At 44.4% G+C, this 24,855-nt stretch overlaps 1 protein-coding gene across 5 annotated transcripts; it reads right to left on the reverse strand.

The window, feature by feature from the left end:
* Positions 1–547: 547 nt before the first annotated feature.
* RNF103 (ring finger protein 103) lies at positions 548–24,677 on the reverse strand. Of its 5 annotated transcripts, XM_082316482.1 has the most exons (6): positions 19,334–19,627; positions 17,043–17,182; positions 6,193–6,308; positions 3,616–4,026; positions 1,315–1,407; positions 548–689 (listed from the first exon to the last, which is right to left on the reverse strand). In XM_082316482.1, the coding sequence occupies exons 1-6, from the start codon at positions 19,557–19,559 to the stop codon at positions 608–610; spliced, it is 1,068 nt and encodes a 355-aa protein (XP_082172608.1). In that variant the 5' UTR covers positions 19,560–19,627; the 3' UTR covers positions 548–607. The 5 variants fall into 5 exon arrangements, with proteins under 5 accessions (XP_082172608.1, XP_082172605.1, XP_082172607.1 ...); XM_082316479.1 differs by lacking the exons at positions 548–689; positions 1,315–1,407 and adding an exon at positions 21,472–24,677 and having other exon boundaries at positions 2,010–4,026; positions 19,334–19,500; XM_082316481.1 differs by lacking the exons at positions 548–689; positions 1,315–1,407 and adding an exon at positions 2,010–3,324.
* Positions 24,678–24,855: the final 178 nt, after the last annotated feature.

The raw sequence follows: 24,855 nt of genomic DNA on the forward strand, positions 1-24,855 counted from the left end.
CGCGCTCTGTAGAAAACAATCCTACTTGGATGCCTCTGCTGCTACTGACACGAGCATTTCATAAAATAAATACATCCAACTGCTTTTTCTTTCCTGCTGGGACTAGCAACGCGCTACACCAGCTGCTGTAGATTTTGAAACAGATGCATCGCCAGGAACTGGATCACAACAATTTATATAACCCAGGCTAACAGACAGGAGGGGACCGAACCTTCAGTCACAGCTATCTACTGGTCATAATTATCTGCTCATATGGATGTGCTCTCTGTGGCTCTCCTGCTAATTAAACAGCAGTTTGTGTCATTCATCAAAAGAATTGGACTAGTAAAGCAACTGAGGTCATTAAAGCAAGCCTTTGGCTGAAACAGGTGTGCGCAAGGGTTTGCAAATAAGGCTGAACCTGTGCACAGGGGCTGCTTGGGCCCAGGCTTTGTACGAGGAGGTCAGCTTTCAGCAGCAGAGCTGCGCTCCAGAAGCGCACAGTGCCCCGAGGACGCGGCGTTGCTTGAACTCACCGCTCGCAGTGTTTGGCAGAGTGCCAGGAAAAGGCTACGGCGGACTGGGATCCAGCGGTTCGCTTGTGCACTTCAGTACGTCAACTACAGCCTTATTTATACTGATGAAAGTCTCCCTCCGTTTCCCCTTTTGAGATGGCAAGGCCCCAGTTCAGTGCAGGTTTCAACACAGCCCTGAAACAATGTGAATTTCAACCCCAGCTGCGTAGGATAAGCACATAGGCTCAAGCGTGACGCTGCCGCACAAATGGGAAGCGGACGCGCTCTTTGCCCTCGTTGTGCCTCTCCACTGCTCCGCCGCGGCTGTGATGACAGAAAAAGGGCAGGTACTGACATGCCTCAACCAGAACAGAAATTACTTTCTGGACCACAGGAGAGTTGGTGCTATTATGCCCCTTCTACCTCCCCGCTTCAGTACTGCAATAGGAAAAAGGAAACGAGAGGAAAAAGTACTCACAATTAAAAACAGCTCTTCCGATAATTAGGAGAATACCCTCTTGGGAGGACACCTGGTGACTGGAGGCATGAAACATTGGTTATTAAAACAGAGTGTGCCCAGATAACCCTGGGCAGGTAAAACAATGCCAGGCAGCGTTGGGAGCGCCAGCCTCCCACCTCGCCGTAAAGGCACGGAGACAGAGATGGATCGTAGCTGCAAGAGGCATCTGCGTTTACATTTCCTATTATCATCTTCATTTAATTATCCTCCTTTCATACCACATGGGCAAGAACTAGGAAAGAAATAAAACAATGTGACAATTGAAAACACCTTCCTCGTTTAGCCTTTTCTTCTACTTACATCATCTCATGCTCTTTTTCTTTTTTTTTTTCTTTTCCCCCCTTTTTTCTTTCCAACCAACTTTTCCTCTCTGGATTTTCAGCCAGATGATTTCTGAAAGGTACAACCAAAACCACAGTTTCATATTGAAATATAAAGAAAACAATAGACTCAATTTTTTTATGGCATCAAACAACTATCACTTTTCTCCAAGAAATCAGAAATCACTTCAAAATACCAGCGGTTGGACTCTGGCAAGTTTTTACAAGCCACTTTTGTCACTGCATGACGATATTCTGCTACTTCACGATGGCTTAATTTTGAGGCTGTAGAGGGGCTACCCTAAAGTCTTCCTAGACGGCTGCAGATGAGGGTGCTGGAGAGGCGGCTGGTAGCAGGGGGTCTCTGTCTGATAAAGCAGTTTGTCATCGACTGGAAAACCACTGGTCAGGCAGAGAGGCACCTCAACGCGGAGGACTTAACGAAGGAAGTAGTTCCCAGTGAAACACCATCACCTTCCACTTGGCCAGTGGCTAACACTGGAGCACAGTGGCTAACACTGGAGCAATGAATTCCTGCACCACTAGGAGATGATTTATTAGTCACAAAAGCTGTGTTATATTTTTATTGTTGTCACAGATAAATCAGACCAGCAAGACAGCCGTAACCATACACACAAAATATTTATCAAAACAATTAACATTACAAATCTCCTTTTAAAATAATTTATTTCACTGATTTCTTTTTAAATGGTACTGTCTTACAACATACATTATTCAACAAAGATGTGCTGAACAGACTCTAAAATAAGAAACACTTAAATTAAGCAATTGTCTCCGATTAGAATTTCAATTTCACCCACATCCTAACTCGTAAACGTTTGCTGGAATACGCTTCTGTTGTAGGCTTGGGTTTTGTGCTTACACAAACAGCATCAAGTTTCCAGATGTTGAAAAGAAAAAGTTATTGTACGATAAGTATGCATTCAGTTCAACATACAAGGCAACCAAATGATTCTGTCGTTAACGTTAGCATCATGTATAGTTTAGTTCACTGCACTAACATTTAAACTAAAACTTCAAACCACATAATTTTTTAAGTGACTAACATTTAAAAGGCAAGCAGTAATATCCTGAAAGCTTACAAAGGACATCGGCACACAGCTACGATGGGGTATCATTCGACAACGGCTGCGGATGTGTGTATGGCTGCTTTTTTTTGTACGAAGCCCACCTGCAGACGGGGCAGCAGTGTCGCCCGCCGGCCAGCCACATCACGATGCAATTCTGGTGGAACACGTGGCCGCACGGCAAGCCCACGAGCAGACAACCGTTTGCAAAATTTTCTAGACACACAACGCATTCTGTACAGTGCAACATCTCGGAGGGCCAGGCTGACCAATCCGGCTCCGTGTCGCCTGCGGTGCTGTACGAGCCGTAGGATCTCGCTTTCCGTTCATATGGCTCGTGATGACAATATTTACTGGCGCATGAACAGGTCTCAGCACCGCACCGAGGCTCCCCCTCACTGCGCCTATGAAACGTGTTTAGCTCATCGTCCTCCGAGACCTCTTTTTCACTACTGAAGACCTCTTTGTTTTCACTGTCAGAGTCACTTTCGCTGTCTTGAAAGGTTTCCTCATCAGAATGGACGCCAAGGCATTTAAACCTCCACATGGGTAAGTTTTTTATGTAATCGGTTGGTATCAGAGGGTGAAGCCAGAGATCGGGGAAGGCCAACCGCTCTAGGAACAAATCCGGCTCTTCATCCCAATCCGAGTCAAAAGGAAAGTGTTGAAAAGAAGCAATAGGATGAAACAAGTAGCTGGTGTACCAGTCCCACAGGCTCGAGAGCCACTCCAGATTATTAGCATTTACTTCATCGGTGTTGTTATTGCGTCTTCTTTTCTTCTCAAAGTAATCAATTAGTAAACCATGACCAAGGTACGTGCTGAGGAAGAGGGCTGGATGTGAAGAGTAGAACATCCAATCGGCTCTTACCCAAGAAGCCAAAGTAGTTGTGTTAGAGTACCTGAAGAGTTTTAAACTGTACTCATAAAAGCTGTCTAAGTAGGGTAGTTGCAAAAAACCTAACACGGGTAGCCAGGAAATAATTAATAATGAATTATACGTCCCTAAAGTGCTTATAAGAACTACAAAACGCTTTATAGTAGCGCCTTGTGTAATAAACAGGTCCATCCAAGCCATCAGATTAACCAAAACTAAGCTTAAAACAAATAAATCATTAACTTCTGGTTGTAACGAGCGCAAAAAGGAATCCATGGCACGTAGTGATATAAATTCACCAGTGTTATTTCCATACCTGTAAATCCCCTCGGGAGTCCTAAGTATGTACGATGGTGTCCTGTAGATACCGATTTCTGCCATGTAACTTTTATTGTCCCAGTTTTCCACGTTCACAAAAATAAACTCTACTCTTCCAGTAAACTTTACGCTTAGTGCAGAGAAGAACGCCGGAGGCTGGTCGAGGTTGGCAAACAGGTATATTTTCACACGGTACTGGTCGCTTTTGTTCCATTCTTCTTTTAAATGTTCGGAGTTGTAGATGGTTTTGATCCGAGAAGCAGCATGGGCTGTGATCCATTTGAAAATGTGCTCCACTTCGATTTTGCGCCCGCTGTATTCCTTAAGCATTACTTTTCCCTTGGAGGTACTGGTTTGTGGAACCGACATAATGAGGGTGGATTTCAGCCAACCCCTCCTCCTGCAGTATCTACAAAGAAAATGGCAGGTTAGATTACAGAGTTTCGTCACCCTGGAGCTGCAGTCCTTCAATTTCTGTTATGAGCCCAAAAACGAGACACGCTGAACACTCGGGAATCTTTACATGTAATAGTAGGAAATACGGGCACCCAATATTCTCTGGCAAAGTGTATTTATTCCTACACTTGTTATCTATCATACAGAAGTGTTGTAAAGAGGTACGTATCCATCAAACAGGAAGAGGAATAGTGTTAACTTTCATGGGTCATTATAGTGAACAAGGCCATACAGTCATTCCCGCTTTGTAACTGGATTTGAAAAATACACAAGCTGACTCTTCACTATAAAGCTTTAGTATCAGAAGCTATTTTTCCTTCGCCTTCCAGCCAAGAAGGTAACGGTGTAAGGGTGTAACTCCACGTCCCACAGCTTTCCTGAGCCTGCAGATAACTTTCCCAGTGCTCCCTTCTGTCCTAGCTTTGCCAAGCAGCAGCGGGGTGAAGTTAACAAGACGCTGGTCTGTTCCCAGTTGCTTTAACGAAGCTGACAAGTGTCCGCTTCCTACTGGGGCCATTTTGGAAGGATGCAGACAGGCTGAGAGGTGGGGTGAGAGAGCTCGCCACAAAACCAGTGGAGGAGGAAGCAGACACATGCTGCCGGGTGATTTGGGCTGAAAGAATACCCCCACTGTCTGGCAGGCAGAGGGCTGAGATGGGGTGAGCTCCAAATCCGTACCTAAAAGACGAGGCTCTTCAAGGCTGAACCCCAAGTCATGGTCCAGGCCCCAGTAACTACAAGATGAGCTTGATGACTCAGAAAATGCCTTCTCTCATGCATCTTTCCTACCAGCATCGCTATGCCACCCAATTTATCTAGTCCTCCTTTTCGGAAACGCCTGGCAAGTTTCAACAATCAAAACATTACACAGCCACTGGGCATGCAAACTGTCGCTGCGAACCCTGCACATTGAAACAGGGGCCATCAGCCTCATTCGCCAGCCGTCTTACCTACACCCTCTTTGGTTTTGGTCTATCAACATATATTTAGACAATTACAGCTCCCCGTCTCAGGCATCTGAATGTAACATTTTTAGAAGGAGCCATAGGATATGACCCTACTAATAAAGGTATCCTGACTACTGTAGCATGCAGTGTTCTTCTGAATTTCAGCTGCAACCCGATGAAAACTACTCACGAGGGTTTACTCAATAGAACATTTCTTGTATTAGGAAAAAAGGAATTAATTTAAGACATAATATTTGACCATAACATTAAGATTAGTTAGGAGCTATGCAAAGAGAAACACTGCCAAATTTTTAAGATGCTCAAATACCAGTGTTTTGATTATACAAGATTATTTTGCATAAGCACTGCAAAGTCTAAGAATTTTCTCCTATGATTAACTTTGAGATTTCTGTAAACATTTAGCACTTAAGCTGTGCAAGATGTGCACATCCATACATGCCACTGGAATTCCAGACAAAAGTTTCCTGTCGTGTGAAGCAAATGCTTCCAACAAAATGTTAAAAAAAAAATTCTTTTTACAGCAGCACAGAATTATTAATAGCTTCTTTGGCTCTGCTCTTCTTCCTTGTTCGAAATCATACACAAACAACAGCGAATCCTGCACAGCACACTGGCTGTTGTCAAAGGGCGTGTGCAAGTTTCTATATACACATCCAGACATTTGTTAGGGAACAGGGTTTGTCAGTAATCCTGAGAAGCAGGCACTGTTTGCAAGGTTCCTGCTAACCTGTGTTTCTCCTTTCCAGACGGCAATATAGCAACTCTACAACTGATACAGTTCTCTTACATGGGAAATAGAGATATATATATATATATATCTTCAGCTTTGCCCTAAGCAGGCACAGTTCCTGTCCCCGAATGCCTGGACTATAAAGCCAGACTCTTCCATTCACTCCCTTCCATTGCTGTATTACACTCTGCACAGTCTGATCATGTATTTCCCACATGGTGCTTTAGGAAGCTGCAGATTTATGTTTATGATGCTGATAAATAATGTAACGGAGAATTCTGAACAGACTTCAGTAGAGATAAAAACATGAATAAAGCCACCTTCTGCCACAGCTACTTTTACAACACAGCAAGCCCTGCTGCCAGAACACGGCTGAGCCTTAAGATATTCTTGGGATTCAGATAATCCTTTAAGAATATACCTGGGGTCACTGGAACAGTTAAAAGTGCCAGTACGTATGCCGAATCTTGATACTTTCTTCACCATTTTCTCCCAGTGGACTTTACCCACCAGTGGGCTTCTGTCGTTTGCCACGACCTATTGCCAAAAGAAAATAATAATTTAGTATCACAGTAAGTTTGCTACCCGAAATAAAGAGCAAGTTTCATGAAAATAGAGACCTAGTCACTCTTGATACTGTTTTCCCCTTCTCTTAGAACATACAATAGGTATATACAACTGGTAGTCACACTAAGCATCTTTGGAGAGTGAAGCTCTAAGACGGAAATATAGTTTCTGCAGAAAGACAAAAGTGCATCATCATTTTAAGCGCCTGTTAAGATACTAAAATCAGCGGTAGGTAACAAAAATCTCGGGAAAATACCAAAACTATCATTAACTAGTTCATAGTAGGGGAGAAAGGAAGAGGGTGCAGCAGGTTTCTCTTCTTTGCAGTAAAAAAGACCATTTTTTTATTACAATTCTCCATGAAAAGTTACAACATGCCAAAGAAAAGTTGTCTCAGAGCAAGTAAAATGAGTTGGAACGTAGGTACCTGGTACCAGATTAGACTGCCAACAACCATTTCTAAGCGGTGGAAACTAGTGATTAAACTCCCAGATAATGCCTAAAAATCTTGACTCCTTCCAGCTTTGCCAGTGACTCACTCTGTAACTTTACGTGACTGTTCCACCAACTCCAATGTCCTAGCTGCCATTTCAGGATGATAATTCACTGTGATATATCCCAAGGTCTAATCTGTTCTAACCTAGTATATTAAAGTAGTACTTCAGGTTACCTAGACGTAAGCTTCTGCAGACACGAATGACAAAGAATAAGCAGTCGTCCTCTGACTTATAACTGTACAGGGAAGGAAAAAAGAAAAACCTCCCTGCCTGCAGTTGACAGGTAATTTTGAACGACATGACTGATCATGCATTATTCCATGAGCCGTTGCAGTTTCTATTTTAGAAATGCCTCACGTGCTTCTGCAGGCTTACTGGCAACCACTTAAAATATATTTTTAAATTAAGTTTTAAAACTTCCATTTGTTAGGTATTTGTTTGCCCACCATTTAACTTCTCCCAATCATTTTCCGACTTAATAACCTGAAATGTCAGCTTTCCTCTGGAAGTTAGGTTGTCACTGTGATTAACAGTTCTCCGTGTAAAGGTTGAGACGCAGAGCTGGAAAGCGCGTCTGGCCTTTGAGACTCAAAAACCAAATTATCTGCTTTGTGGTAAGTAGCATCCACTCAGAAACTAAAAATACGAGAATTCACTAAGCAGAACGTTCTATGTAGGGAAACAAAGCTAAAGTGAAGGTACAGATTACACTCCCATTCCACTGAGCCCAAAATGTTTAAATAAAACCAGAGGTGAATATCTAGATAAGAATCCTTCAAGTTATTCTCAAAACATACACATCACATAGAAGAGCCTTTTTGATTAGCGAAACGTAACCTTCAAGCACCGAGACAACCAGCTGGGGAAATCTGCTGTATTACTGAGGCTTCTCTACATCACCCAAGGTAACTGAGACAATTACTTTGGGTATTTTAAACTTGTTCCTTTCGTGTACTTCAACGAAAAGAGACCACATTCCTAAAGACACCTTAACACCAAGATAGCCTCAGAGCTACTACAGCATGATAAATGCATCCAACATAGTAAGGAATCACTACATTTCATTAGTAAGCATAAAACGTTGATAACTGGATTGCTCTTTGGTATAACTACTCAGAGATTGTTTTTTTCCAAAATTCTGTGTGCATGTTCTGAAAAAGCCTAGCACGGCTGTTGAGAGTACGCTAATTTTACGTGCAGGAGGACCGATCCTGCTCAGCTGTTTCTTCTGTCTGATTTTACAATGTTCACTTTAAGTGTCAAGAGAAGGAGATTTGTTGCAAATATGGTCAGCAGTATGTTCTACTGTCATCTGGCTGTTTGTACTGGTGGGTTTTTTAACACCGGTTTAATTCGCTTCCTATGAAAAAGTCTTTCCTCTTGGACAAAGTTATTTATGCTGAAGGACAACGGCAGAACTAGCAGTTTGTATTTTGTAACTAGAGAGAGAGAACCCTACTATGGTTTTGCACACTGAAGCTTTGTAAAATTTCGTGGGCTCGTGCTTTTTTATGTCATTATGGAAAAAAAAAAACCAAACCAAATAAACACATCCATTGCAGCTGCTCCTTGCAGACAACACCCACTTACAACATCGGGAGTTCACCACACAGAGGCAAGGGTTTGTATTTTGGAAAGTAGTCATCTCCTCTGTGGATAAGGGAGCCTGAGAAAATACTGCGGGTTAAGCAATCACAATGTAATTCAGTTTAATTTAAAGATAACTTGCAAACACTTGTAACAGATGCTATTTAAGAAGTGTGAATTTTGAGAAGCCAAGAAATTTAGCTTAAAAACCTGTGACCGAGGAGACCAGGAATTTGAATGTGAAAGAGGCCTGGAAGTTCTTCAAGTCCAAGGTGTTAAACCCATCAGGATTTTGTATTTCAAGCAAGGAGAAAAAAGTTGTCAAGTCCTGCACGTCTTCCTAGCAAGCACTTCCAAAAAGATGCTAGAAATAGTTTGACAATCTACAAGGAATGAAAAAAGGTCAAAAGGAAGAGCTAGCAAAGAAAGATATGCAAGAAAAAAAAAAAAAGTAAGGAAAACTGAGCAATTCAAGTTAGACCATACAAAGAATATTACGAGCTACACCAAAAGGCTTTTCAGTCCTATGAGTAAGAATAGAACAGGGGAAAAGCAGCAAGATCACCATCCAATGAAGACAGGACAGAAATGTAAGATCATTTTCTTTTTAAAATTAAATTAATGCTCTGACTCAGTTTTCAGTGAAGAGGAGATGGCTGGCCACGGACAGGTTAGGGAGTTTAGGGGAAGAGACTGTATCACCTGAAGATGGAAACAAAACTCAAATAACTTAACGCACTTAAATCAGAGTAAGCAGGTAATCTCCATCCCAGGACTGTAATACAATGAGCACACAAAATCGCAGATGAACCTGCAAAGATTTCTTATAAAACTCCTGTCAGACTAATGTACATTTTGACAGGAGAATAACAAGTTAGTACCTATATTTAAGAGCAAATTAAAAAATTATCCCACCAGTTTGATCTCAACAGTATGGAAAACTGTAGAACAAAATTTAAAGGTGCAGAGACAGCTGCATTTTCCACCCCCTTCCAGCATGCAATTACTAAAGATGTATCATTCCTGATTAAGTGGAGAGTTAAAAATCCATCTTTTCCCGCAGGAAAAGAATCAAGTTTCAACAGAAAAGGGGATGTAGTACCCTGTCTGTAGTTTGGTAGAGTATCATGTATTGTGCCACATGGAAAATTTTTATAAGAACTGGAGATAAGCTTTTATAGTGAGTTAAAAAAAAAAGTTTTAAAGTGAGTAAGAACTTGGCTAAGGTAAGAAAACATCAAAACGCCAGAAAGGTGCTAACAGACTTAATAGATTTACCTTAGAGCTCAGTTCAGTGTATATGCCTATTAATGCCCTTCCTGCAGAAACCTGAAGTCTCCCAAAACCGTTTGTAGATGACATAAAACTGGGAAGCAGGCCTACGTACAAAAGAGGATTATAACGCCATACAGGAGGAGCTACACAAATCTTGTAATGCAGAGTGTCAGAAATGAAATTGAATTCAATAACGAACAGGACACTCGGGGAGTTCGTCAGTTAGAAACAGCGACGGGAGGGAAAGCTTGGGTCTATTAGTTGATCCAAAAGGAACTATGAGCCATCAATATTAACTGGCTGTGAAATAAGTAAAGCCCAGGATGTATTACGCCTGACAAAACAAACTGGCTGATTGACCTCACATACTGGGAGCAGTGGGGTAGACATCAGGAGTCAGTGAAACTAAAGGGCGATGTCAATTTAAGCGCAATAGGAACAAACTAGCCATGAATACGCTTAGGCCAGAAGTCGGACACAGGTTTCCAAGCAGAGGGGAACAGTCAATATGAGTATTACACTCAGACAACTTATGATTTAAGAACGACAGCAAGCTATTTTATAAACACGTATTCCATAGTCTAGCAGAGAGCTGAACTCGCTCATCAAGAAGGTGCCTTTCAGTCATGTGCTGTATTTCATTTCAAAGAAATAAAGACAAAACTTAGAGAAGAAGGTATCTTTTATGAGATCAGCTAGCAGAGCTGGGAAACAAACACCGCATATAGAGGAACACAAACCCTTCAAGCTTTTCTTATTATTAGCTATGTTCACAATCTGCAAAATATCATACGTCAGAGTGACAAATAAGACAATGAAGATAACCCAATTAATCCATTAATCATCTTAATGGGCTAAGAGAATCCAATAGGATCAAAGTAACCCTGCCATTTACCAATCCCACAACACGGACTAGATCTGCTCCCTAATCGACACCTAACCCAGGCCAGAGGACTGGCTCTAACTGCAGGATCTGAATTACCGTCTTTCCTCTATATATGAATTATTAGCTTCTTTAGTGGAAGAAGAGGCTGGGGAGAAGGCCAGGCCCTCACTGGACATCCATCCACAGACTTCCTCTAAGTCTCAGACATGAGGACCACGCAATACCCAAAAGGTCAGGAGATTCTCAACCAACGACACTGAAATCCTGCAGGTTAGTTATGCCACCAAGATGTGCAAAGTAAAAATGGGAGGATGAGGGTTTGGAAATCTCCTTTATTTCTACGTGTTCTGATTGAGTTTCCTTGTTTAGTTTCCATAAATACCTAAAAAGGTGGCTTCCAGATACCACAGAAAACAAAGTTAAAATAGAATTCATCTAGAGATGTATAATACGGAAATCATCGAAATCCTGATCATTTCAGCAGGCAATGCATAGGAAGCTTTTGCATTGGAAGAGCTCTCCTGACTTTGAATTAGACAAAACTGTCCCAAAAGGGGCCAATCAAGAATGTAATTAATAGAATCATTTTGATCTATAAGTTAAATAGTCATAGTTATGACATTAAAGAAGCAAACAGACTTTAAGAGCAAATACCGCAGAGACAGATCTAAACACTTGGAAAAATAGGAGAATGTCAGCAAGACACTTTGCCTCTCTTGCTTAATCCAAAACAAAAGAGTCTCAGGTAGATGCCTAGATATCGCAATATCTACTTCATAACTGTCATCAATGCAGTTGCTCCTTAATTTCCCAGTTATCATTAAGGATTTTTTATTATTTCATGAAACATACATTCTTAAAATACCAGTAAGAGACGGGACGGAAATTGAAGTGGCGAAAGGAAACACTGCTGCTGTTAAAGAGTTTGCTGTAGCAATGCGATATGCAAAGACAGATTCCTGCTCTGGTACTCCAGCAGTACTTGAGCACAACAGGGCAGTAGCCTTATTTGAGTATTCTCCTATTTTCTGTTCATTTAAACCAGGTATTTTTCAATCCCTTTTAGACAGGTACGTAGAGATTTCGAAACAGGTCACGGTAACAGGATTTGGCCTCAGTAAGTTTTGAAGCTCACTCACAACTAAAAACGTTTAAATATCACAAGGCACAAGAATGAAAGTCAGAGATCGACAGATGCAGAATAAACAACACTTCATTGTATTTCGACTCTCATTACTATAACCAATTCTAGCTCCTTCCATTATTTTCTGTTTTCTCCTATTGTTAGGACAGACAGAGGAAAGGAGTGTACAAACAATTTGATTCATAAGAATTACAGCATGATGGGGGAAAGAGCTGACAGATATCCTCATAGCAAAGGTACTACAATATGATTAACTAGTATTTTTTAAAATGGGGAATAATCCCTACGATGTACCCTGCACAAGACCAGGTATACCGCCTGGAACGAAAACAACCCTCTTAACAAGCTGCCTCCACTCCAACGACTTGCAGCAACCCGAGTACTTTGCAGACCAGAGTATACGCAAGGATAACTTCCCACAGAATCTGAACACCCTTGACAGCTTTTTTAAAGAGGACATTTTAAAACCAGCCCTTCAAACTGGTTATTACTGCTTCTAACGGCCTCAGGGATCTAAAGTAACCTCAGTAACACTAAAGGGAAAAACATCCTGATGAATTGTCTACTTTGCACATTCAACAGCCCTTGCGCCTTGCTAGTTTGGTTAAGAGTCATCCCATTTGTGTTTGTTACATTGCGCCAGAGATGGGAACACCGCTAAAAAAAGAACTCAAAGCAGAAAGCAAGACTTGTGAGATCATCACAGTACAGCAGAAGCGCCGAGCTAAGTCATGCACATGTGTTTTTTTTACATGTATTTTTTGTGATGGAAAAATATTAACATTGGCAGCATCTCTCCGCCTTTATGGGTTAGGAGCATGTGCCATGAAAGGAAGAGAAAACTGTATCCAAATGAAAGCGCCAAGGGAAGCTCAGGCATTATCTAAGCTGGAATTTAGCCAGGATACCAGGTGTCAGGCACACCTGCTCATACCAAGAACACACAATTCCGAATACGCATGAATAGTCAAAACTTGGTTTTACAGCTTAGCCACAAAGACAAGAACTCCAAGTGCTCAAAAAGTCTGGGCACCAGGGCACTGTGACAGGCTTTAAACCATGAGGAAGAAAACCTGTTAAATAAGAGACACCGTTTCCTGCTGCAGACACACACGTGCAGGTAGTTTTCTTGGGAGCAGTCAATCCTCGCCCAGCCTCAGCAAGGCAGTCTCCGCATGAAGGAGTACAGACATTTGAATCGGAAAAAACTGCGTGATTTTGCCAAAGGCAAGACTGTTTTCTAACTTACTTAATGAACTGGTAAGGTTGTACATGTGCGAGAACTGTCAGTCTGGTTCGGCAGTTTCCAGTTTGAGATATCCAGACCCCTGGAGGTCCAGGAACTCCTCCACAGAGCCTGCAGCGGGTAGATGAGCAAAGGAAGCCTAATATTACTGTAAAAAGAGTCCGCGCACTCGCTGGAAGATTTCTAGGGATCCACAAAGATACAAAGGTTCAAAAACCCTGGTCTATTAATTAAGTTTCTTATGTGCTTTTCATAGAACCCTTTATAATCAACAGCTATGTTGCAAACTATCCTCCCATAGATGGAACAGAAGTAAAAATATTTGGATAATTCTCATTTAAAAATATAATTAATTATAAACAGACTGATGAGTTAGTTATTAGAAGCATGGAAAAAAGCCCGCTTATTCCAGATAACATCAATAAGTTTCTACATGACTGTCTGTACTTTTATTAATTCTGAGGCATCTCACTCTCTGTTTATTATTCGGCCTTGTGCTGATGAACTGAATTTCTGCATAGTCGCTCTCTCCTAAGAACTCACAACTGGTACAGAATCCATCCATATGGATTAGAGATGTCTGGAGATTTTTTTGCTTTGCTTTTCTGGGAAAGAGACTGTGAGAAATTAGATCAAAATAGGCAAAGACAGAAGACTACATCCATCATAGCATGCAAAAATTAACCACCTCAAAATTACGTGTGGTTTCTCAAGGGAGGTGGGGTGATCTAGGCACCAATCTGAACAGCTCAGTTAAGCTGTCGGTTAAGTCAGAGGTTGAGAATAAAGGAGCTTCTGTAACGAATTAACACGGATATGCAGGCAACATGAGAACTATTACATTCTAGCTGACGGTATTCTGCAGCCTGGACTGGACATGAAGACTCTCAAGAAGGATACTGAAAGTTGAAATCGGTATCCCATGGTAAACGATCCTGAAGGGCTACTGGAAAAGGCACAAATATCAAACAATGTATTTTAAAAGAATTGAGTGTTTGTACTTAATCTCCTTGTAGCGAGAACAACTCATCACCTGGCAAAATTCAAAAGGCAAATATGAAAATTACTCATCCTACATGCAAGCAAAAGAAAGAAGGAAGAACGAACGAACCACCACCAAAATCCTGTAGGCGCATCCGTTGCTCCGTGACTACACCACTTGAACAAGAAGCTGAGATGCAGAACAGACTGCAACATTTAATATCCATAATAATGTCCTTTGCACCTCTACCAGACATGATCAAAATGTTTGTCCTCCTGCTTCAATGCCAGGAAGAAAGTTCCTTTTACTTCTCTCTACCGCTATGCCACAGTAGGGACTCTTTAAATAAAAATATACGTTAATTTAGAGTTTAACTTCATTCAAAGAGGATTTTTAGCTGTAGATCATTTACTGTATGTTTTTAAAAAGTCATAATGACTATGATAGTGTTGGATGCGACAGGGTTCTATAACCAGAGAGCATGAGCCATAGCAGAGTCTGGAAAAGCAAGAACGTTACGCGTTTCTCCTCTACCAACAAGAGAAGCAGCTCTAGAAACTACCACTCATCCTCTTTGCCAGCCAAAGAAGCGCACAACAGCAGCTGGCAAGCAAGAAGAAAGGCATAAAAGGGAAGGTGATGAGATCACGAGCTAATAAGAGAGAGAACATGCTGCTGTCCGTGGCTCTACGGAAGCTCCAGGCAGGAGCAGAGGGCACCTGTGAACAGCTACACTGGTAAACAATTTACCACTAAACCTGGACGCCTGCGTGTGGATTTCCAGAAAATAAAGAAACAAAGCCACAAAACACTGTTTCCCTGTGTATGGACTTTGACCTTCTTCAAGGCATTCAATCTTGCTGGCTCTAAATGATAAATTCACATCCAGATTTGTGTCAAACATATCAAGAAATAACAATTGTTTCCTCTTTTTCCTTTGATTCTCTGGAGACAGTGATGGCTATCACATTACCAGCCTGCGCCACCCCAGAAATTTCATTTACATGCATTAGAAAATAAAAATCGTCTTCAGAGTCCCCATCCTCCCACACATCATCATACAGTCTTCAAAACCAACTCAACCAATAGCCACTGTGCCAGCTGAGCCAGAACGGTTCCTCTCCTGCTGCTGCTTTCCAGCAGCCCCCGTGGAAGAGAGATTCAGGGTCAGGATTCCGAAAAGGATCTGGGGATCCTTTCTGCTTCCCAGCTGGCAGCAACAACAGAGCAGGGGAACGCTCCAACCTTGTCTGCGGTCACCAAACCCGTCCGTGAGGCATCCTCACTCTCCTACTGTCCCCTGCCGAAGCATCGAGCTGATTAATTAGCTGTACAGCTTCCACAGGATGCCTAACGGTGAAGGAGAATGGGCAAGGGAGGGTAATCAAGAATTAGAACAGGGAAGTGATGGTAAAAAACAGCTCTGCAGGGATGAGGTCTAAGAAAAGAGCATGGGAAAACCTGTGAAAGGACACGAAGAATCCAGCACAGGAGTTATCCAGACAGGAGTTACGGTGGGGAAGGGAGCAAATGGAAACTCAAAGCATGAAAACTCAAAAGGCAAGAATGAAAAAAAGAAATTGGACATGTCTAGTGTTTTTTTTACTGTGGAGAAGCAGACAAATAGCATTCAGCAAGTAAATTATTCAATAAATTCCACTAATTTTTTTTTCCACAGCTATTGTGACCAACTGAATAGCGGCGCAAATATTCCCAGAATGATGACAACATTCATCACACTAGAAATATCAAAACGCAGCCTATCTGATCTGCTGTTATGAAGCTAGCTGAAAATATATTACCATTAAAATTCTGCAAGCAACAGACAACGGAGAACTACCGTATTTTACTCTTTTGAGCTGCCTGGGGAGGAGGGAAGGTTTTTCACAGCATATTCATGCTCGTATTTGTCAACTAGCTTGGAGATGTGTAAACTTCCTTTCAACGCTCTCTCTCTGCTTGAAGAATCCCCTTCTGTATGAATTAAAGCTGAAACTTAGATTCAATAAACTCCTAATACATCTTTCCCAAAACCCAAATGCCATTTCGACTGTGAAGGTAACCTGTCCTCCCATTGTCTGTTTCAGGGTGAGATCTGATGTGGTGACAGTGCAGGTCTAACAACAGGAAGTCATTAAATCCTGATAATCTATTTAAATAGAAAACATGAAGCGAGGAGACCAGACAAACCAGGCAGGAGAGCTGTCAAACGAACAATTAATTGTCTGGTGGAGAATTCTGATTGCCTGATGTGGCTGTTAACAGAGAACTTTGGCCTAAAAAAAAGAATTCTCTTATCAATATCAATATTGATCATTATCAAGGTATTGATGCCAAAAAGCATTTTTACATTTTGGTCTAGATTACTTATGTTCTCAAGAAGAATGATAAATTGTTTCAGAATCCTATTTGCAAAAGTCTTTCTTTGTTTTCCTAAATGTTCTCTTATTCTCATGCAGCCCTGGGGAAGCACGCTCTAAAATCGGTAGGCCCACAATGTTTGGGGGAAGATTAACTTTAAGCTACTGGAATATGTCGTAGGAGCAGCCTGCTAGCCTGAAATTAGCACGCTGAGATCTTGCCTTCGTGAAGAGGCAACAGAGATTTTAGAAGTGCTCTAAGCCCCTTAAATAAACAGAAACTTGGGTCTGAGCACGTAATGCAACCAAAAGGAAGAGCAACACCAGAGGCACCTCCCCTGTGCCAGCTGGGAGCACCTACACTTAATGCACCCACTCCACACATTACACAAGCTCTTGCAATACCAGGGCCAAGTACTTGCATAGTCTGCGTCCTTCAGCGCGTGCTGCTCTGCTTGTTTTCTGGTTCTAAAGTACCTGGTTTTCCAAAAGCAATCCGCAGAATAACAGGCTTTTTTCTTCCTGTCTGTATAGGAACTCTGTCACTTCCAGCCTTTCTTGTTTTTTTGAACACGTTTATTCCTTATGAGCTCCCTGATGTAGTTTATCTTTGTCATCATCTCCGTTACGCACTTTTACTACTAGTTAACTACCCTCATAAACGCCTCCTTTGAAACACATTTTGGATGTGATAAATATATACAAATAAATGGTCACATTTCTATACCTGTACCAGCCAGATCCCATCTTTTGTGTCTTCTACAAGCTCATAGAAGTGCATTTCACCGCTAAAGTTTGTACTGGAAACTGATTCAGAGGCCTCTTCCTCCTTGAGAGCAGAATAGAGCTCTCCTTCCATGAGGTCTCCTGCAAAAAAGACAATTGGAGAAATTCAATTAAAATGGCACTTGAGAAAGATCACTTCGTAAATTCTAATAACAGTTTAACTAACTATATTTTACATGGTTGCTCAAAGAACCTTTTCAGTACGAAGGGAGCTAAACTTTAAAGTTATTTTAGTTCTATCTATAGCGACATAACTATGAACAATTTGACTTCAGCCGTCAGAAGACATTAACGCTACGCTTCTGATTACACAAATGTACCACACATGCAACCCAGTGCACAAAAGAATAAATGAACATCTCCTAAACCTCACTCTCTGAAAAGGACAATATTCAGTGGCTGAGAGCAATTTTAATTCGTGTATCTTTGCTTTCATTTCGCAGGACAGTAATTTTGCAGCAACCAACTTCTTAACACGGATAATTCAAACAGACTTCCAAAATTTCAGTCAAGAATTTTGTACCAAAAAAAGGTGTCGGTTGTCCCCTTGCAAGTAAAAATCTCAGGTAGAATCATTTAGCTGTTGGCTTCTGTTTGCACAGTTGGAAAAAGTTCCCATGAACTCCAGTCCTAGCAACGTAAAGAGCTCACAGTAAAATCATCTCATAATGTTTCCTTTGTAATCTCATTTCCTTCTCGTGTTTTGTTTCACATTCATTACAAATGCTGTTAATGACAACTAGCATTCTAGTAACTAATCTATTAAGCTTGCAGAAATTAAGTCTTGTCCAAAAAGGCTGTTTCCTTCAAAATATAAAATAAAAAAAGTGTTACAGCTGAAACCCTTGAGGGGTTTCCAAAAGTATTCATAGAATTTAGGGGGGGGGGAAAAAAAAAAAAGGAAAAATGCTGCAAAGCCCGTTGGTATGAGAAGCGTTTCCATGACATTTAAAGAAGTCGGTTAATACAGTTTGTTTGGAGTTAAACACTTCCCTGCAGGATTTGCAACCCAAACATCATGACACCATGAAAGTACCTGACAGCCAAGGAGCGAAAGTGATTGGAAACAAAAGTGAAATCGCCTAACGCATTTTACTGTTGGAGCAGCAAAACAAATAAACAACATAAATAAACAATGAACAATAAAAGCAAATTAGATTTAAATGTCCAGCATTAATATCAATTATTTAAAAGGAGTCAGCATTTTTAAGGTTACGGCACTCACTATATTCATCCAAATCCTTCTCTTTCTCTGTCCGGAGGTTCGAGCCCCTCACCGGGTATCCCGATCCCTGGGATTTCTCTCCGCTGTACGAGCAGCCCCTCGATCATCGATGTAAAGCAGCTACTCACATTTTCCTGCTTGGCTGGCACTACCGCTATTACATCAGCCCCTTCTCCCAGGCCTCGGGGCCAGCTCCCTCCGACGGCTCCAGGCCAGCACCCTGACTTTCAAGGCACTTCTGCCATTCCTTACCTCTCCGTGGCTCTTCTCCCCTCGCTGTGCATCACCCCCTGAAAGTCCACCTCTCTCACCTGGTTTTCCCTACTCCCGAAACGCCTCCCTGCCTTTTCCCGAGCCGCCTTTTGTCCGCAGGGTCTACTTCTGCTCCTCTTGGATAAAACCACCGCGTCCCTCGGTACCCACCCCTTCTGCTCCTCAGCTCTAACATCACCGCTTTCCTCAACACCCATCTTGACAGCAATACCCGTCGTAAAATCAGCAAACGGCTGGGGCGAGGAGTACACGGGAGAAGCTGTACGCAGTAACCCGCCGTTACAGATCCAAATACTGCCTGTATCTGGATTCTCTTCTCGTTTTTCACGGCAGACGACACTGGCTCCCGCCTGGGCAACCGCCACCTCGCCATCCCGACCCCAGCGGCCTGCTGCAGCCCACCGGGGAGAGCCATTGCTGGGTGACCCGGCCAACCGAGGCCTTCCCTCCGCGCAGCCCGCTCGGGCTCCAAACGCCGCGGAGGTTTTTAACGTCACCGTCCCCGAGCTTCCCCCTGCCTTCCTCCATTTAACCGCTCCGGCGTCTCGGTCCTCGGTGGGAGAAACCAGCTCGTTTCCCAAATCCGCCCCGCCAACAGGCGTGGGAAGCGGCACCCCGGGGTCTCCGTCCCCAGGGATGCGGGGGTGAGCGGGGATCGCCTTCCCCCTGCGGGGGCGGCCGGGGACCGGCCTCCCTCCCCACGCGTGGGTCGCCCGGGGGGCAGCTCCCCGTACCTGACTTCTCCACCAGCTCCCGCACATCCTTCTTCTCGGGCAGCCCCGAGTGTCCCAGCCCCCGGCACTCCAGGATGGTCCGCAGCTTCCTGAAGCTCAACGCCACCGGGTCCACCAGCTGGGTGGCGAGGAAGCCGCTCTCGTACCACGCCACGGCCTCGAACACCCTGGCCAGGACGAAAAGCGCCAGGAAGTAGAGCAGGAGGCAGCACAGCTTCACCCACATCTTCCCGACGGGGGGCTGCCCGCCGCGGGGCCGGGAGAGCCGCGCCGGAGGCCGGGCTGCCGCGGGGCGGGGACCGGAGGGAAGGGGAGGGGAGCGGGGGCCGTCAGCGCCGCGGGGCCGCGGCCCCCCCGCCTCCCTCCCGCCGCTGTCCCCGCCCCGGCGGAGCCGCGGCCGCCGGCGGAGACATAACAAAAGTGACGTCAGCAGGCGGTGACGGCGGCGGGGCCGCGAGCCGAGGCCCCGCACGGTCCCGCACACCGGCACCGCCTCCCCCCCCCCCCCCCGCCGTGATTCAGCACCGGGGGCCGAGCCCCCAGCGCCCCTGCCCCGCCTGCGGCCCCAGCGCCTGCTGCAAAAAAATACATAAATACCTATCAAAATACCTCTGGGACATGAGCTGCTGCAAAAAAATATATAAATACCTATCAAAATACCTCTGGGACATGAGCTGCTGCAAAAAAATATATAAATACCTATCAAAATACCTCTGGGACATGAGCTGCCGGGGCCAGCCAACCCCCCGATCGACGTTTTTCGTGAGAAGAAAAATATTTACCCGGCCGGAATCGAGTCGATCTGTTTGGACAGCTTTAAGCCAGCTTAAGGGACACAGGTTGTTTGGCTTGGGGCCGCTGCGAGCTGTAGGCACGATCCACGATCCCTCCGCTCCTCCCGGCCCTTCGCTGCCCGCGAAAGCAAATAATACAGCGAAATCCATCTGCACGGATGGAAACGGGGGTTCTGCAGCTTTGCGACGGCTCGTGGAGCTCGCCGTGCTAACCCCACCGTACGAGGCAACCGGCCAGCAGCACCGCGACTTCTGACGGAGGTTTAAATCGGGGCTGTTCTGCCCCTCGGAAGCATTTGGAGTGCAGCGTGGATCCTCGGTTAAGTGGATCCACAAATAATCATCCCGGGCTGCACGAGAAGCGTTAGGCTGCAAAGACGCGATTTAATCTGCTACAAAAGCCATACTAAAATCAAGCTGCTGCTTTGAGACGAAGGCTCCCCTCTGAAGGAAACTCAACATTTCTTGGGGATGTTTAGTTATTTTAAGAATCCATGATTTGCATGAAAATTGCCAACTCATACAGATGAGCACAAAAATAGCACGGCTTAATTTTAAAATACACATAGCACGGCTTAATTTTAAAAAACACTGACAGCCCCCCAGAGCGTACAGGCTGAAGTAGTTCGGTACTATCAAATTTCAAAAGGACACATTAATATTGACCCGTAGAAAGCATTTAAATGGCCGTACTCCTCTGAGCCTTTAAAACACATTTACAGGGTTCTCAGCGTGCTGATAGGATTTAAAAAGGAAAAAGAAAAAAAAAACCAAAACAACCCAGGTTCAGCCCATTTTGTCACGCAGCCACCACGGCCTCTTCAAGAAGAAAAATCACGACGCTGTTTTCTTCCGCACTGGGCTCATTTTGTTTCTCGAAAGGGGAAGGGTGGAGGCACCGCAGGAGTAGCTGCTCACAAACTACGCTCTGACGGGCTGGGAAACGTCGTGCCTCGCACTGGGAGTCGCATAAACCTTTATTCTTCGGAATTTTTATGCGGTAAAGATTAGAGGTGGACTGCAGACCCCAGCTGTGCTGATGCTGCTCGATTAAACGCAAAGGGATTTCAGCAGCTGGGTTGGATTGCAGGCAGCCTCGGGCGGGTGGCGCGGCTGGGACAGGAGGTACCGGGGGCACCGAAGCGCTGCGCTCTCCTGCAAAGCCCCTGCGGTTTGGTAAACTCCCCCTCCAACAGAGCCAGGGCCCATCTCCCTAATGAGAAAGTGGCAAAGCATCAATAAAACCAATCCTTGCCCCTTGGCAAAAAACAAGCGAGCGGCTTTGTTCCTACAGCTGGCAGAGCCACGGGACTTGCAATAAAACGCACACTTAACATCCATCACCTGTCATTAGGGCCGGAGGCAGGCTCTCCCCGAGCCCCGAAAACACACCCCAGGAACACGGTTCTTGTTCAGCAGCTTTGTGAAGGCCCGTTTCTTTTGTCACGCGTACAAGAAGTTGCCCGATTTCTCTGCCTTTTGTTTCAAGTGAGCAGCTCGAGCGTATGTGAAGTGATGGGTGGGAGGAAGAGACGGGAGTTCGGTGTTTGAAGAGGAACCTTGTGTGTTGAACTTTAGTTAGAAAACACATCGTTGGTTTTTTTGTTGGTTGGTTTGTTTTTAATGAGCGCAGCAGGCCCCTCCGTGCCCGATCCCGGTGTTTCTCCCCTGTAACTCGTTCGGGGATGCCCCCGCTTCCTCTGGCAGGAAAGCACCTAGCAACAATTACGAGTCGACGCTCATGGCTGAACTATTTGCAACACCAACTGCTGGGGAGGCTGTCACCAGTGTGTCATTTCCTCGTGCTCATGGGCTGACTTAAATCAATTCTTAACATTCCCCGGTGGTAACTGATGACGAGTCCCCTGCAGAGACGATGCTAATCATCTGCCAAAACTCAAAACCCCGGGAGTCGTTTCAAGAAAGTAAAAATGCTGTTTCAAACCACTACTCGAAACCCCCCAGAACAACCAAAAGCAAAGCAGCTACCAACACAGAAGCGCTCAGGCAACGAGATGGGATGGGGCAGAGCTGCACATGACGAGCAGGGACGGGTGTGACCAAGAGCTGCAGGTGATGACTTGACCAAAAGCCTGGCAGAGAAAACCTAAACCGATTCGGTTCCTCTCCCAGGCTCTCTGGCCCTCTCTTTCCCCCCTGCCTTTACATCCCTGACTTACTGAGCTGACCCTACCGGAAAATGTTCTATTTTCTAGATACAGCCATCACGTGTTGGTTTCCAGCTGCAACTCAGAGCATCTTTGACATGTCACCTGCAAACAATTTTTTTCAGGGAGTTTTAATTATCTGGAAAATCTAAATATCTTAAGAGTGAATTAAAATTCATTTGGGCTGAAGACAAAGATGACACACGCTGACATTTTTAAAGACCCCAGGGTTAACTCTACCTAATTAACAACATTAAACAGTCATCAGACAGTCAGTCCTGTGCTCATAGAGCAAATATTACAAATGTGAAGAGAATGAAGAATACAAATTCCACCTTTAAACAAAAAGCTGAAGCAGGGACCTGCTTTTAAACAACTTTGGCAGCAAAAATATTTTACTGTGATTTACGAGATAATGAGACCAAATCCTGAGAACTGGGACAGCCACCTTTTCTTGTCAGACAGCCAAACCTCAAGTCTCTGCTGCCCGTTGATAAATGCCAAGGATTCCCTCTCCTCCCCCATCCTCTCCTACGAGCAGTTGCTGACTGCACAGCCTGGGAATACGGACAATAATCCACTTTCCAGACTTCTATGGGGAACATTAAGAAAAGCATTGTCATTTTGAAGTCAGCAAAACCGAGGACTGAAAAATCTTAATTCAATCCCTTACCATGTTAAAATATTATCATACCCCCTTTTGTTGGACAGTTTTAATGTTGCCATATATTAAGATAAATCTCAACAAACTAATATTTAAACTACCTGAAACCCAGTTTTCCTAAGAGCCAGCCAACTCTGTAAATACAATTGCTAGGAGTTCACTAGCATAGAGTCTCTTGAAGGACTTTTTAAGCAACATAGCTGCATCTCAACACATTTTTATGCATGACATGAAACCGTGACTACTTGTCATTACCTGGTATTTATTAAATAAACCAACAAGCCTGGACGAGAGTCTCCAAGCAAGACTGCAGCAGCCCAGACGCTATTTTGTTGCACATAGAGGAATTTTAGATCAGATGTTTCCTACTATCTACAAGTGGCCAAACAGAAGTAGATTTAATATGTAGGTGTTGTTCTGCAATACAACGGCCAGTATTTGACACCTCAGCTGAAGCACCGGCTGTTGGGGTGAGGCAAGCCCGACGGGATCTAGTAGTGATTCAGACAGTACCTCAGGTTGGACAGGACCTCAGGAGGCTACGCAGTCCGACCTCCTGCTCAAAGCAGGGTCAGCTGCGACACCAGAGCAGGTTGCTCGGGCCTTTACGCAGTCCACAGTTATATCTGATAGTAACCCCTTCCTCTCTTGTAGCAATTTTCCTTGCCTACAAACACACAGTGGTCAACAGCACAGAAATGTACATCAATCACGGCCAAAACAACTCACAGGAGCAGAAAACATTAATTAAACCTTGAAATACAAGACACTTTTTTCCTAGGGCGGTTGATATCATCTTTTTTTGTAACAGTGAAAAACTGTTTGTTGCCCTCTGGAGAAGATAAGGCTCTGTTTAATGACCAAAAAAAAGTAAAATCAGCAGACCTTGCCTGAATATGACCTGAGATGACCAAGGAGCCCATTGCAGTAAAGAACTTAACAAATTAAACCAGTGTGCTACTGACCTAAGAAATGAGAAAATATCAGCATGTCTTTAAACATAATCTATGGTTACATAAAGAGCAAGAATACAAAGAAAAGCAGCAGTTCGGGCCTAAATCTGACAGAATGACAGTGACTTGTAAGCATCTACACGCCATGTATTCTTACGAGAACATGTATTTCTGTATTTTCTTGTCCTGTTCCAGCAGTATGGGCATAGATGAAGCAACACCGTCTCAGACTCAGACCAAATGCTGGTTTTGCAGTCAACTTTGTCCAAGTTTATTAGCAGCTTTGGTTGTACTGTGCTACAGAAAACAGAGTCGCATCTGGCTTGTGCTGCCACTTCCAGATACTGAGGTTGGAAGGAGAATGTTAAGCAAGTGGTATTCGAGCTGAGACATTTCTTTCAAGCACGCTTTTACAAGACGCTTGCCAGTCAGATGCATGACTTCAGTCTGTAAGTCAACATAAAACTCCAGAGGAAGCTTGCTGACCCAGTTAATGACCTAATGACAGGCTAAATGTTCTCTTTCCGGCATGCCAGGCTTCTTAACGCAGCCCTGACTCTGTTTCAAGCCGCCCTTCGGTATCTACTTGTGGAGTGTTTGGGGCAGCTGCGAGATGCGTCCCCCACAGCCTGACTGGAAATGAACCCCCTCCTACCTCAGGTGCCACCCTACTGCGCTGAGCCCCCCGCCGCGCCTTCCCGCCGCCCGGGGGGTTCCCTCAGCGCTGACGCTACCCCCACCCCACCGGCCCCAGCGCAGGCTTCGGCCTGCCGCCTCCCAGCCGCTGCGCGCCGCCAGACGCCGGTCCGAGGCGTCGGGCGGCCCGGCCCTGAGAGCGAGAGGAGCCGTCCCGGCCCTCCGAGGCCTCCTGCGGGGCCGGGGCAGCCCGGGGAGGCGGCGGGGCCAGGGCTGGGCTCCCGGGGCACCCCCCGGCCTCCGCGTC

This window comes from Platalea leucorodia, assembly GCF_965183815.1.
Source record: "Platalea leucorodia genome assembly, chromosome: 6".
In the NCBI taxonomy this organism is placed as follows: domain Eukaryota; kingdom Metazoa; phylum Chordata; class Aves; order Pelecaniformes; family Threskiornithidae; genus Platalea; species Platalea leucorodia.